At 37.6% G+C, this 12,399-nt stretch overlaps 1 protein-coding gene across 1 annotated transcript in view; it reads right to left on the bottom strand.

The window, feature by feature from the left end:
- The window catches only part of LOC104492795 (serine/threonine-protein kinase D1-like), a gene marked incomplete at both ends in the record, with an annotated part of 18,728 nt that extends 7,235 nt beyond the window's left edge, over positions 1-11,493 (bottom strand). Inside the window, 2 exons of the mRNA XM_010135395.1 lie at positions 10,457-10,617; positions 11,343-11,493. Coding sequence (XP_010133697.1) covers positions 10,457-10,617; positions 11,343-11,493 — 312 coding nt within the window. The remainder of the gene's footprint in view (positions 1-10,456; positions 10,618-11,342) is intronic.
- Positions 11,494-12,399: the final 906 nt, after the last annotated feature.

Genomic DNA, 12,399 nt, shown 5'->3' with positions numbered 1-12,399 from the left:
TATTGCCCTCTTTCATTATATCTCCGCAACAAACTATTATTTCAGTTTACTGTTCTTACCACTAGAGCTATTCCTTGACAATCTTATTCTTGCCTGAAGTACAGTGCAACAATCTTCTGACATTACAATCTCTCTTCAAACCCTATCTAATATCACCTGAACTAAATCTACTTTGTATTGTTATTCTTTGCCTCCATTTTCCAAATTATTGCCGAATCAGAAATTATTCTGGCAACTGAATACTGCCAAAAACGTTTTAAATGTCCAGATTACCTATACCTAGTTAATCTCACGCTCAAAAGATTTTAGAAAGCTGGTTTGGCCTGGTTTTTCCCACCAAATGCTTTGCAGGTTTTAGAAGCTTCAGTAGTGTTGCTGAATTGCACTGAGACTAATCCTAGGCACTTAAAGAATTAAGAGACCGGCTTCCCTACAGCTTTGGCTCTGACCACTGAGATGTGCTGCCTAGACAGTGTCTGCTCAAATCTCAGGAGTGGTACAGTATGAGTGTGGGACAAATTATTTGCTATAATTTTTGCTTTTGGAGTTTGACAGCAAGTTTTTGAGTTTTACTGTGCTAGTACATGATTCTGGATGGTTCTGAGAAAAAGTCAGGTTGGGCAAAAACTGAATTCTAGATGCTCTACGTTGAGTCAATCCTTCCTGAAAGGTAACTCTGCAACAGCCGCGTATACCATCAGTTTAAATCAAATACTAAGTTACCATCGATAAAGCTTTTGTTCTGTTGATCATTAAACTTGATTTGTTTCTCAAAATCTGTATCAGTCAATGTACTGTTACAATTTTTTAAGGGTTTCCTTCAGGTCTCAGTTCACTTGGCTGCTGAGTAATATTAGAGAATAGGTGAATAACTACATTTTTGCTAGTAATTTAGAAGTGATAATGGATACTAAACAAAAGGTAAAACATTGGAAGATCTACTGCAGGATGTCAGTTTTCAAGACTGCTCCCTACTTCGGGTTTTTTGAACATGATTTTAATACTCAAACTGCTGCTTATATTTCTGTTAAAAAATCATATAATGAGAATGCTTAACAAGCTCAACAACAAATGAACACAACAACTTCTCTACCTTCACCTCAAAATGAGTGAAACTGAATAGGTAGGCCTAAACTCAAACAAATTCTTTGTAGGCAACATCTGTCAGCTTTTCCTATTAACAGTCCAATTTTCAGAAAAAGCATTTCAGCTCTGCTTTGCCGTTCTGCAAGCACCGGGCTGCTATGCAATAGCCGCATAGCACACAGTGTAACACACCAGCAATTCTTAATTTACAGTGTCTTCAGGGCAAGGAAGAGGTAAAGCTGAGTTTCACCCTCTCCCATACTAGAAAAGACATCAGCAGTCACAGATCTGGTCTCTCTCCTGCATGCCCAGGCCTGATACGACTGACTCACGCTCCCTTCCTCTTCCAGACTGAGGTAATGCAACCCTCGGCTCCTGCTCAGAGGCAGCAAGGGAAGGGAAGCTGGTGACAGAGAACTCCTGGCAGCAGCAGCCAGAGAATCACTCCACATCCCTCTGATGACTCACAGATTAGGAGGAGGGGTACCTCTTCCCTCTTGTCAGTGATGAGCTTCTCCCAATACCTTCCAAAACTCCTGCCAATATCCCTCAACTTTAACTTCCAGCACTCCCAGCATCAGACAGATGCCATGATCTAAAGCCCCTGAAAGAAAAGGAAGACAGGAAGTATCCTATTTTCACTGCAAAAGCAAGAATCTCTTCCACAAAGTACCTTCTTCTTCATCCGGTATGCCTGGTTTGTTAGAAAGATAAATTAGTTTTTCCTGGTAGTCAGCCAGACTACTGACTCAGCAAATCTGGAAACTTCCCAGGAAATGATTGCTTAACGGGATTACACCATGGAAACTAACAGCCTATGCGGCTCCAAACACTAAACAGCTCTTAGAACAATCATCCCAGCAAGGTAATCTATACTTTAACAGCCCAGAATATGATTTTCCAAGTGGCAACAAACACAAAGAAACATGGACACATATTTAAAGGTATGGATGATGTCCAAGCACAGCAGTGACACTGATCACATCCAGAGAGTTTGATTCCAGACAGTCCTCCACATAATTGCTACCCCAAAGGTAAAGATTCCTCAGCAGATCTTTCTTGTCACTCTTCCTCGTCCAAATCCATTGCAAAATACACATAAGAAACTGAAATAAATACTGATTCCCTGCCGATGGATTCCATTGTTTTTACTGCCTGGGTGAGTTTGACTGTCTTCTAGCCCCACATCCATCTCCAGGCACAAAAACCAACGACACTTCCGGGAGGTGCTGAAGGACTAAGGGGAAGCAATAAAAGCCGACTGCCTGAATGCAGCCTTGGCCTCTTGGAAACAAAGACAAGGACCAGCCTGGCAATCCAGCTGTGCAAGCTCACCTCAAACATAAACCAGACTGCTCTTCGCCTGACTCCTTTAAAAGGTTTCAACAGTCCCACTAGAAATGTCCCAGGGATTCTGACAAAACTCTCCTGAAATGCCCATGTTCTAGAAGAGTCAGAAAGGAAATACTTCAGCTGGGACATTTGATCATCTTTAAATCACGCTTGCCGGAACGCATTCAAGTCAGGAACCTTCACTCAGAAGAGAACAGGATACACATCCTATGCTAAATATGCAATTTTTCAAACCGATCACAAAGAAGTGCTATCCTTTTGCAAGCTCAGTATGTAAAAGTAGTGTGACTTCATTCCTGTACTTAACATTGAGAGATCCAACCAAAACCAACACAGGTACTCCTACAATTTCGACGTGTTCGCCTTAACAAAAGAAACAAACTGTCATGGGCTAGGGGCTTTTCTATTTACTTGAAAATCTGAGAAAATTTATGTGTATTTAAAAAAACTAAACAGCAATAACTGTCCACATGAAGTTTCATTTTCAGTGTTGAAGCTTTCTTGTTGAAACATGCATTTCCTTCCTATATTGATGGCAGAGGATAAAACCTTAATATGTTCATATTTCTTCACAGGAAGCTACTGTGAAATGAGGTGCTAGATATCTATGTAACCACAGGAACTACTATGTTTTTAATGCAATGCAAATGTTGACTTTCTTTTACAAATTAAACTATGCGACTGCAATTAAGTGAATTCAAGGAAAGAAATCTTCAGTTAAATATACTGAAATACCACACTTAGACTGCAATCAACGGTGTTGTCTTTCAAGGCTTCTTGCACTCTTCTCTTTAAGTCAAGTGTATGATTTAATCCTACAAGCACCATAGTTAGACAGCTATGGTCTGAAAAACACTTCAGCATCACATGTGTAAACACATCAAAGAACTGACTTCAGTACAAGCTGTTAATATCAAACTATCCACAGATGGAAATTACTATGTACCCTGTTCCTCCACTCAGACATCAATACCAGCAAACAGTGGTTTGAATGCTCTGTCTGTAACCTGCCTTATTTTGTAAAGTAACTGGAGAAGATTACTGGGTTTCAGCAGTCATTGTGTGACTTCTCAGAGTCAGGGTTTTCCCAAAACAAAAGCCTTTTGTTGACAAAGATTTTGCTAGTGCCAGCAGGCACAGTAAGGCTTATACAGCACAAAGATTTTTTTTTCTACATTTACAGACGCAAGTTCCTTCAAAAATATTAGGTTTAGTTTGATCTTCTATTATGTGCTACATAACGTCAAGTATAATAATTTTAAGAGATTATTTTCCTGTAAGTCCCTTGCACTACTGGAATGCCCACATCATAAGCCAGACTCGGTTGTGCCTACTGCATAGAACTAGTAAGAAAGAAGAGAAAGAAAGGCACACATTGTGATACAAAGCTGCCATAGCCAAGTTACAACCCAAGACTAAACCCTTCAGGGAATCTTTGCACAATTCTGGTTCACCCTATCACATATGAATATTTATTATTTCTTTTTTTCCTAATGTCTGTGTAAATGCGGCCCGTCTGACACTGTCTCCATATTACCCTCACTGGACAGAGATAAACAGCAGGTCTTTGGGCTTAACTGCAGCCATTGGTTTGGAAAAAGTTTTGCCATTGGACAGAGGAGGTCTAGATAAGCCAGCTTGTCTAAAGAGGGTAAATCTGGGGACAGTAGGATGTTACCAAAGCAGAAAACCAATCTTATATATTAGAAGGGAAAGCACCATTGAATGTGTTTGGGGCAGGTAAGTGGAGATAAAAGGTTGTGCTGATTGTCTCTGTTCCTCAGTATACCAAGTGCACTTTGGGATCTTGTACCATTTCACAAGACCCCGCAATAACATGAGTGGTGTTTCAGAGATGCTGTAGGAAAAAAATACATGTATGATGCATGGTTTGCCACTTTTTTGTATTTTCAATATGGTTTTAGGACTTAGAAACTACAAGAACTTAGCTCTGAGTGTACGTTTACTTAGACATATCATCCACTCCTAAATAATTCCTACTGCCACCGTCGTAGAGCATCTACAAGCCCTCAGTTTAAACCATGGTGACTTATATGAAGGATCATTAGCCGACAACCAGTACTATTTTATGTCCTTCCTAAAATCTAAATAGGGGATTTCAGAAGAAGTGGCAATTACCTGAAGACAGGAACAACCTGAACCTCTCTCATCTTCCAATCTGAAGAACCAAATACCCTTAAAACCTCTCCAAGGGATCACAAACAACTTGTAATCAGAAAAATCAGCAGACATGGCACATGTGATATTTCAGAACATGTACATCTTAAGCCGTTTACCATTTCCTCCTCTACCTATCTTCCCAGATATTTGGAAAATATTAGGTGCACAAATATTTGATGCAATATTTAATGTTTTCCAAAATACACATCTTTTAACTTAAAATAATTGGCTTGATCATCTTTCAGACGTCATCTAGCTGTAATGAACTTTTGAAACAACCATACTGGGAAAAAGTAGGTAAGAAAAAAATCTAATATAGTTTGAATTACTCATAAGAAATTCAGCCCTACAGTATTTAGTGCATAGCAGCTAGTACAGGGAGCACTATTATTTTATGGCAAAGCAGTGCGTAAGGTAAGGCATTCCAAATTCACATTCTGTATCCTACAATGTTTTAATTCAGGGTTCAGTTGGACTTTGAATGTCATAGACATTCAGCCCTTTGATAAAAAAGGGAACTACATTTCAAATAGTTTTTGTTGAGTTGTTTTTACCTTAGTTCTGTTTTAATATTTTAAATAATTGTACAAAAGCAAGAAAATTTAAAAATACTACCTAAAAGACTGTGGCATTAACTTAAATTCCTATTTAAATATTTAACTTTCAGTGTTAGATTCACTGAGTTCTTGGTTCTCAGTTCTGCTCAGTGCATGACCCTAGATGCACCTGGTGTATCTGGCACTAAATCAATGTAAACATTACTTGGATTGCTTTAGTTCACAGCATATGTTTTACACTTTTATTGTTTTTAAATAACATTTAGAGTTCGGATCTCAAAACGTTTCCGGGAGCACTCCCCAGAACAGCATAGGGCTTTTTATCAAACAAATGAGTACACTGAAAATAGATTCCCATAAAACAGAGTGGAATGTGCAGTGTACTTCAAGGGAACGTGGAAGGATAACTTGGGAGTGACAAGAATAGAACGTAACTAGGAGTGGTATTAATTCACAGTTAACTTGAGTGTCTTTCTTCAAGAGGAAACACTAATTTTTCCTCTGAGGATCTTTGGTTTAATGAACTCTACTCTAGCCATTAGAAAAAGACTCCTACTAATTACAGCTGGCTTGAGGCAGGAAGCTGCTCTCAGCTGGAACACCCTAGTTCTCCTTTAACCCCTCCCTCAAGGGCTCTTTTTTTCCAGTCCAGTGAACTGAGGAGGCACATGAAGCTCCATGGGGACTGGAACTGGGAAAAGAAGATGCGCCTTCTGTCTGAGTGCGGAAAAGGAATGCTTCGCAGAGCAGGAACTTTTCAGTCACTGGAAAGGAGTTGTCCTTGTTTCAGTGGAGTAAGAGAAAAGAGCAGCTGTATTAAGAGCTGGGTATTAGGGAAGAAAGAGAAAATGGCCATCTACAACTCAAGACAATTCCCTCCCAGAGATTCGTCTGTCCTAGTTCTCCAAAATCACTCTTCTACATATAGCTGAAAAGCCTCAAGCCAGCTTTGCTTACAGCAAACCCACAGAGGCAGGCAACACCTGGTGCTTTGTATTCTGTCAGTGACTCTAAATCATTTCAACTGAAATTACTTAAATTTTAAATTTTAGTAAAAAATAATTACTGATTCTTCACCAAAAAGCAAAGGTAACATGTAAGTACCTCGGTAGTATCCCACTTACATGTGGCCCGTGCGACACAGGATCCCTATTTTAAACGCAAAACTCAGCCAGGCTTTTTCTGTGAAATCACTTCCACTGTGTCTGCAAAATTACCTTAACATATCAACATCCATCACTTTTAGAAGAATGAATAAAACTTACCAAAATAACGCAAACATTCATAAAAATAATTAGAAATACTATTGTGTCATCTAGATGTATTTGAAAGAGAAAACATGGATGGTTAACAAACCCCACCATTTTGTTTTTCCTCCAAATCCTTTTTTTTTTTTTCATTTATACTGTTGTTAACTTTTGTTAACTTTTGTTAATTTATCACCATCTAGATTGATGGATTAATCATTTTTCAGACAGCGCATGCTTAGAATAAAATTATCTCAAATATTACAAAACCCCTGTTCTATGTATGCTTGTTTATAATGTTTTATGGGTATCCTGTGGAGTTGTAATTCTGCGGCACGGTAGAATAGGTATATATGTGTTTTAGGGAAAAAATGTTATTTCTTTCAAATAGGTAGATGTTTGGCCACAATAATCTTCATTTCAGTGTAACAAAATTGTCCTCAGATGAACGATGTATCTCTAAGAAGGAAAACGTTTGCAAAGCCTGCTCGTCTCTGTGTGCATCTCAAATATATGCTGCAAGGGAAAGCTGCCAACATTTCATAGTTTCAAAAACTTTTCAAATTTTAAACACAAACTGAATTTTTTTGGATAATCCATACTGAGAGCCAAAGACAACAACCTTTGATGTGGAGTTCCCATTAAAAAAAAAAATCTCATTTAGATTTCACACAATTTTTATATATAGCTGTAACTTAATTGTACCCTGTTCATGTCTATTTCCACAGAAACACCAAATCCTGGACTGCTTTGGGTTTTTTTTTTAAAGCAACCATATTCTGAAAAAAAAGCTACTACACTGCATTAAGGTATGAGAAATTTATTGCTGGGGAGTACTTAAAGATCAGGTTTGCTCAGCTTAAAATAAAAGGTTGATTTTCTACATTACTCCAGCAAATTCCCAGTGTTCTGAAAGTGAATTTAAAATTTTTTAGGGCTTCAGTTCAACCAATGACCTCTGTCATGCCTAAGAAATTAAAAAGCCACTTTTCTATCAAAATACTTCAATGCTAGCTAATTTTACTGTTTAGTATAAGAATTATGACTGTTACTTTGGAATCTGGACTTTGGAGTTTCACACTGGGTGTACTCTTTCTAAAAGAAAAACAAATGCTCTTGAGTTCTGAAAATTATGATATACTAATCCAATCAAATTCCTGCATTTCTTGACATTGACACTGATAATCATAAGAGAGGATGCTCCTGATAGTATGATAGGGAGCAAATTCAGTACATACCTCATAGCCAGGGCTGACAGGAGACTGAGAGAGGAAGTTGGAAAGAAGAAAATACAGAACGAAGAAATAAGGGAGGGGGAAAGAAAGACAGAAAATAACGTTAATTCAGAGGCAAGCATGAATGCGTGATTATTTTATACTTTCATTTTATGTTATAGACTAGAATGCAAAAGAATTGCACTTGAGCTACAACAGGTAGAAATCTGGGTTACAGAGCATCTTCCTAGCTGTTCTTAGCACTTCTGTTGATGGGCTTTACAATACGAATTAATAATAATAAAATAAAGATATTGCCCGGATTTTATTGTTTGGAGGTATAGAGTTTTAAAACTGTACTCCAAATGTAGTTCCCAGTCAATTTTCAGCTCAAACAAAATGCTTCATCGGCAATGAAAACATTTCTGTCCAAACGGAAACTGTGTCTGTGTGTGGTGGTTCCCTATGAAAGGATAAATGAAGTTCCCTTTGCAAGATTCCACATTATCTTTTCTCAAATTTTTTAAATGCCAAGATTTCATAAGTTAGGGCATAACTTCTTCACTTCATAAGTGGCATTCTTCCAGAAGCCAAACTTACAAGCTAAATTTAATGCTGCCAGTGAAATTTGCTTCTTTCTGGTTCACACAACGCTGACAAAAAAAGTTCTGAAATCACAACTTAGTTAATAATTCCATCTACAAAAGATGTTCAGGAACTCCTTCTCTCTCAACTGCTCTGACCCTATGTAGTAAATAGGGATTAAAATAACATTTATTTTAGTCCTGTTTGAAGAATTCAGAGATATCTGATTGGAGACAGTAGTCCCAAACGAGGTTGTGTTTTGTTACCAGTGGTTCAAGTGCCACATCAATACTAATAACGAATGATACGATTCTGTGCACCAAGATATGTTTCTTGGTATACTCACACAGCCTTAGAAAAATGAAACACATTCCAAAGTGCATGTTTTGATAGGCACCACAGTATACACTGCCATAAAACTAATCTCACATGTACTGCAGAAGAATGGAGATCAAAGGACAGATCTGATACGGGAGAACTGACAGAGCTTATGCACATTTAAAAACAAACAAACAAACAAACATATTCAGTGCAAAAAACCTAAACAAAAAACATATAGAAGCCACATGTAAGAGCACATCTGAAAATCTGGTAAATGATACCATGGTTTCCTGCAATAAAAGTGTACATGCTAATGCCCATCCCTGTACCCACTGTAAAAATACTTTGTGCATGCATGTGTTCCTGTGCATGTGTGATGTTCTGAACCACTGGCACAGGTACACCGATGATTACAACTTCTTAGAGAAGTAGAGCCTGCAGTATATGTGAAACACTGCATTTCTTCACTGGCAATTTTAGTATTTTGAACAGTTTTAAAATATGTAGCTTTGTAAAACAGGTATTTCATATTAAGAATGTATCAGGCAATGACACAGTCACATAATTTAAAATGTTTAAAATGTTTTGAAATTGAAATTATTTGCTGTCTTGTAACTATACAGTGCAGAAAATATTTATATAGTGTATACCAGGACGCTCGCTCATAACATTTTTTTAATGAAAATTGCAGAAACAGTTCAGAATTAGAGCAAGCCTTCCTCAAAATTTTCTTGGTCTGAATAAGCCAGCATTTCTGAAACAACCACCTGAGCACTATGAATAATCTGTAAAGGGTCTGTTTCTGCAGTTTTTGCAGAACTTAAGCACTGTACTCATTTATGCAGCTTTTCAATTAAAAATACAGATTCATAACGTTAACCTTAATTTCTAAGTAGCTTTTAGGCTAATGATAATCAGTAGCATAAGTACATAATTATGGTTCGTAGCTAGTACTGCATATAACACCAGGTCTACATCATTTGCAATAGTGTCCTTTTAGTATGTCAAGTTTAATAAGTTTAATATTCTAATTGAGAGGAAAACATGATAATTGTTGTGTGTACTTATAAATCCTTTCCTCTCTTTTAAACCTTAAAGTTTTCAAAACTTTCACTTAGGAGTGCATTCATTTACACACAGTGTAAATCCTTAACTGTTCCAGTATATTATGACTGTGAGTGTCAAAAGGAAGAAATACACCAAAGATAAAAACTACATATCATTCTAATGTAGTCAGTCATTACACCTTGTTCTCCAAAGAGTTGTTTTCATGATGGAAAACTACGATATTAATGTATATACAAGTATACTGTGTACTTAGGTGTGCCTTTGTGTATATTGTACATCTATACACAGCTCTACACGCATATACACACATTCACCACAAAGAGCTGTTTAAGGAAATAATGGAGATTTCTCCTAGTTTCTTCTGAACATTTAGAAATATGCTAAATATCAGCTCATTAACTACAGCCTTGTCTGTGAGAGACGCAGTTTGATACCGTGGTGCTTGGGTTACAGTGTTCTAAGGCAAATCTTTTCTATATCATAAACCAACGGAAATGATGGTCTGATAGAGAAGAGACGCAACTTCTAGTTCCAGAGAGGACATCCACCAAGATGTAACTACTCACACTAGCACGGGTGGCAGCTTCAGACTTTCAAAATAGCCTAGTTCTTGACAAAGGGAGGAGACTCCTGGGAGTATCAGAAGTGACACATACCTTAAACCCGCATACCTTAAGCCGGTGACCGCCCTTTTACATCGAGATGCCTTTCCTCACAGCAATGCGTTGTTTAGTTACCAACCTCCTCTGTAGTCTATAACAGGCAAAACCAGATCCTACAGCACTAAATGTCATTGTTTCTTATCAGCAACACCCACGGCCTCTATCGCGAGCGAATCCCATACCAGAAGGGCTTCATCCGGCACGCTGGGCGAGGGTTCTGCAGAAACCGTTCGAACGGTGCTGACTCCTGTTAGGGACACATTTGACAGGCGCCTTTTCCGTACGCCACTGCAATTGTTAGGGATTTTAAACGCACATCTCTTATGGTAATTTAGACCACATCCTGAAAAGAGAAATTTAAAATCACATGATTACAGTTTATTACTGGAAAAAGGATTTTTTTTTTTCCACCAAAACCAGGAAGAATTCAAAACCACCACCCTTATTTTTGATTAAACTTTTTTCCTCTATTCTGCTGGTTTAGCTCCTATATTCTACAAATTTTTAGAGAGTTAATGTTATAAGCTCTGAATAGCTGCATCTATAACCAGTATTTTTTCTTTGATTTTTCAAAAATCTACGGTCTCAATGTGCAGGAAATTTCTGTGCTGGGCATTGGGAGGTAAGGAAGTCTTTCACTGCAAAGGATATATTCCACTGGATACAGTCTGCCAGGATTCAAATAATTGCAGCCAAATGAGAAAAGACAGCCATTATAACTTCATAGGGACTGACAGTAATTTCAGTTAAATAATATGAATTAATGTGATATAGGCCCAGGCTCACAAGGGAAGTGTACGACACAGAAAACCTTTTCTTAAAAATAGACACAGACCTTTTTTTTTTTTTCCACTTCAGGTTACAGAGCCAACTCTAGGAGGCCTCAGATCAGTCAAAAGTATTAGGCTTTTAATCAGTTAATTATTTTGATAGTTCTTACTGTCTCTACCTACTGTAATTTCTTTTCTGATGCCTAATCAATTTAAAAGCAGCATCACAGACAACATGCATAAGTGGAAGGAGAGGTGTCTTCCTGAGACTGAAGACTCCCAGCTCACTGCAGCTTACCTTCACATTTGAGCCCCTGACGCACCAGCCCCCACAACATTTCTCCACAGTGGTCACAAAACGCTGGAGCTCGATAGGAATGAACAAAAAGAGCATGAGGGCGGATTTGAAAGTCTTCAAATGTAGCAGAAGCTGTAACAACAAGACCATTTCAAAAATTAATAAAACTAGTAACAACATGCTTCACTTCTGTGGTACTTCATCACACAACAAAGCCAATTCCTTCTGACCACTTCGACGATGAACCTATTGGTCATTGTACTGTATTTTGAAAATAAAAAGACTGATGATACACCTTCGATTGACGATATTCTACCTTCAATTGATGATACACCTTCATACTACAACGACCACAAGAAAAAGAAAAAAGCTGCTTTTACAAACCTGCAGCAATAACTTCTCTGAGAATATTTTTCCAATAAAACACAGGAGGATAAAAGCATACCAAATATTTATCAGAAATTGCCAGGCGTTCAATCATATGTTGGACATTTTTCAAAACACTCTTTTACAGACTTGACTCACTACATCTGCAGGTATACATACATAAAATAAACTGAACACATGCAGTGGAGAAACATGGTTTTTTTAGACAGGTAAAGGAAAATGGATCAAAAATGACCCATTTCAGCAGACCTGAGCATATATTATTATTGGTGAAATGATTGCTCAAGTTGAAAATGCACATTAGAGTTTAAAAAGAAAACACACAATTATACACCCAGTCATCAATAAAGACCAAAACTTTGCAGGGCAGTCTGGAAGACTACCGTACGCTTCCTGAAGCGCATCCTTTCAAAGCGATGTGAGCCTGCAACTAGTGTAACAGCTACAAAAATTACTGGGGCTAGTTAAAGGCACTGGTGTACACTATAAAAATAAACAACGACAGTGTTCGGGGAAGTATTTTAGTATACAGAGGCAGCCAGCACCACAATACTTTTAAATACATACTTTAATGAAATCTTTTTTTTCTTATTAATATGTGAACAGATGTTAGTCTACTGAAAAATAGTCATATATATAGTCATATAATATAGTCATATTATAATATATT

The sequence above is a fragment of the Buceros rhinoceros genome, unplaced genomic scaffold (assembly GCF_000710305.1).
Source record: "Buceros rhinoceros silvestris isolate BGI_N320 unplaced genomic scaffold, ASM71030v1 scaffold6474, whole genome shotgun sequence".
In the NCBI taxonomy this organism is placed as follows: domain Eukaryota; kingdom Metazoa; phylum Chordata; class Aves; order Bucerotiformes; family Bucerotidae; genus Buceros; species Buceros rhinoceros.
The sequence above is the reverse complement of the archived record's forward strand: the minus strand, read 5'-3'. Positions and strand labels throughout refer to the sequence as shown.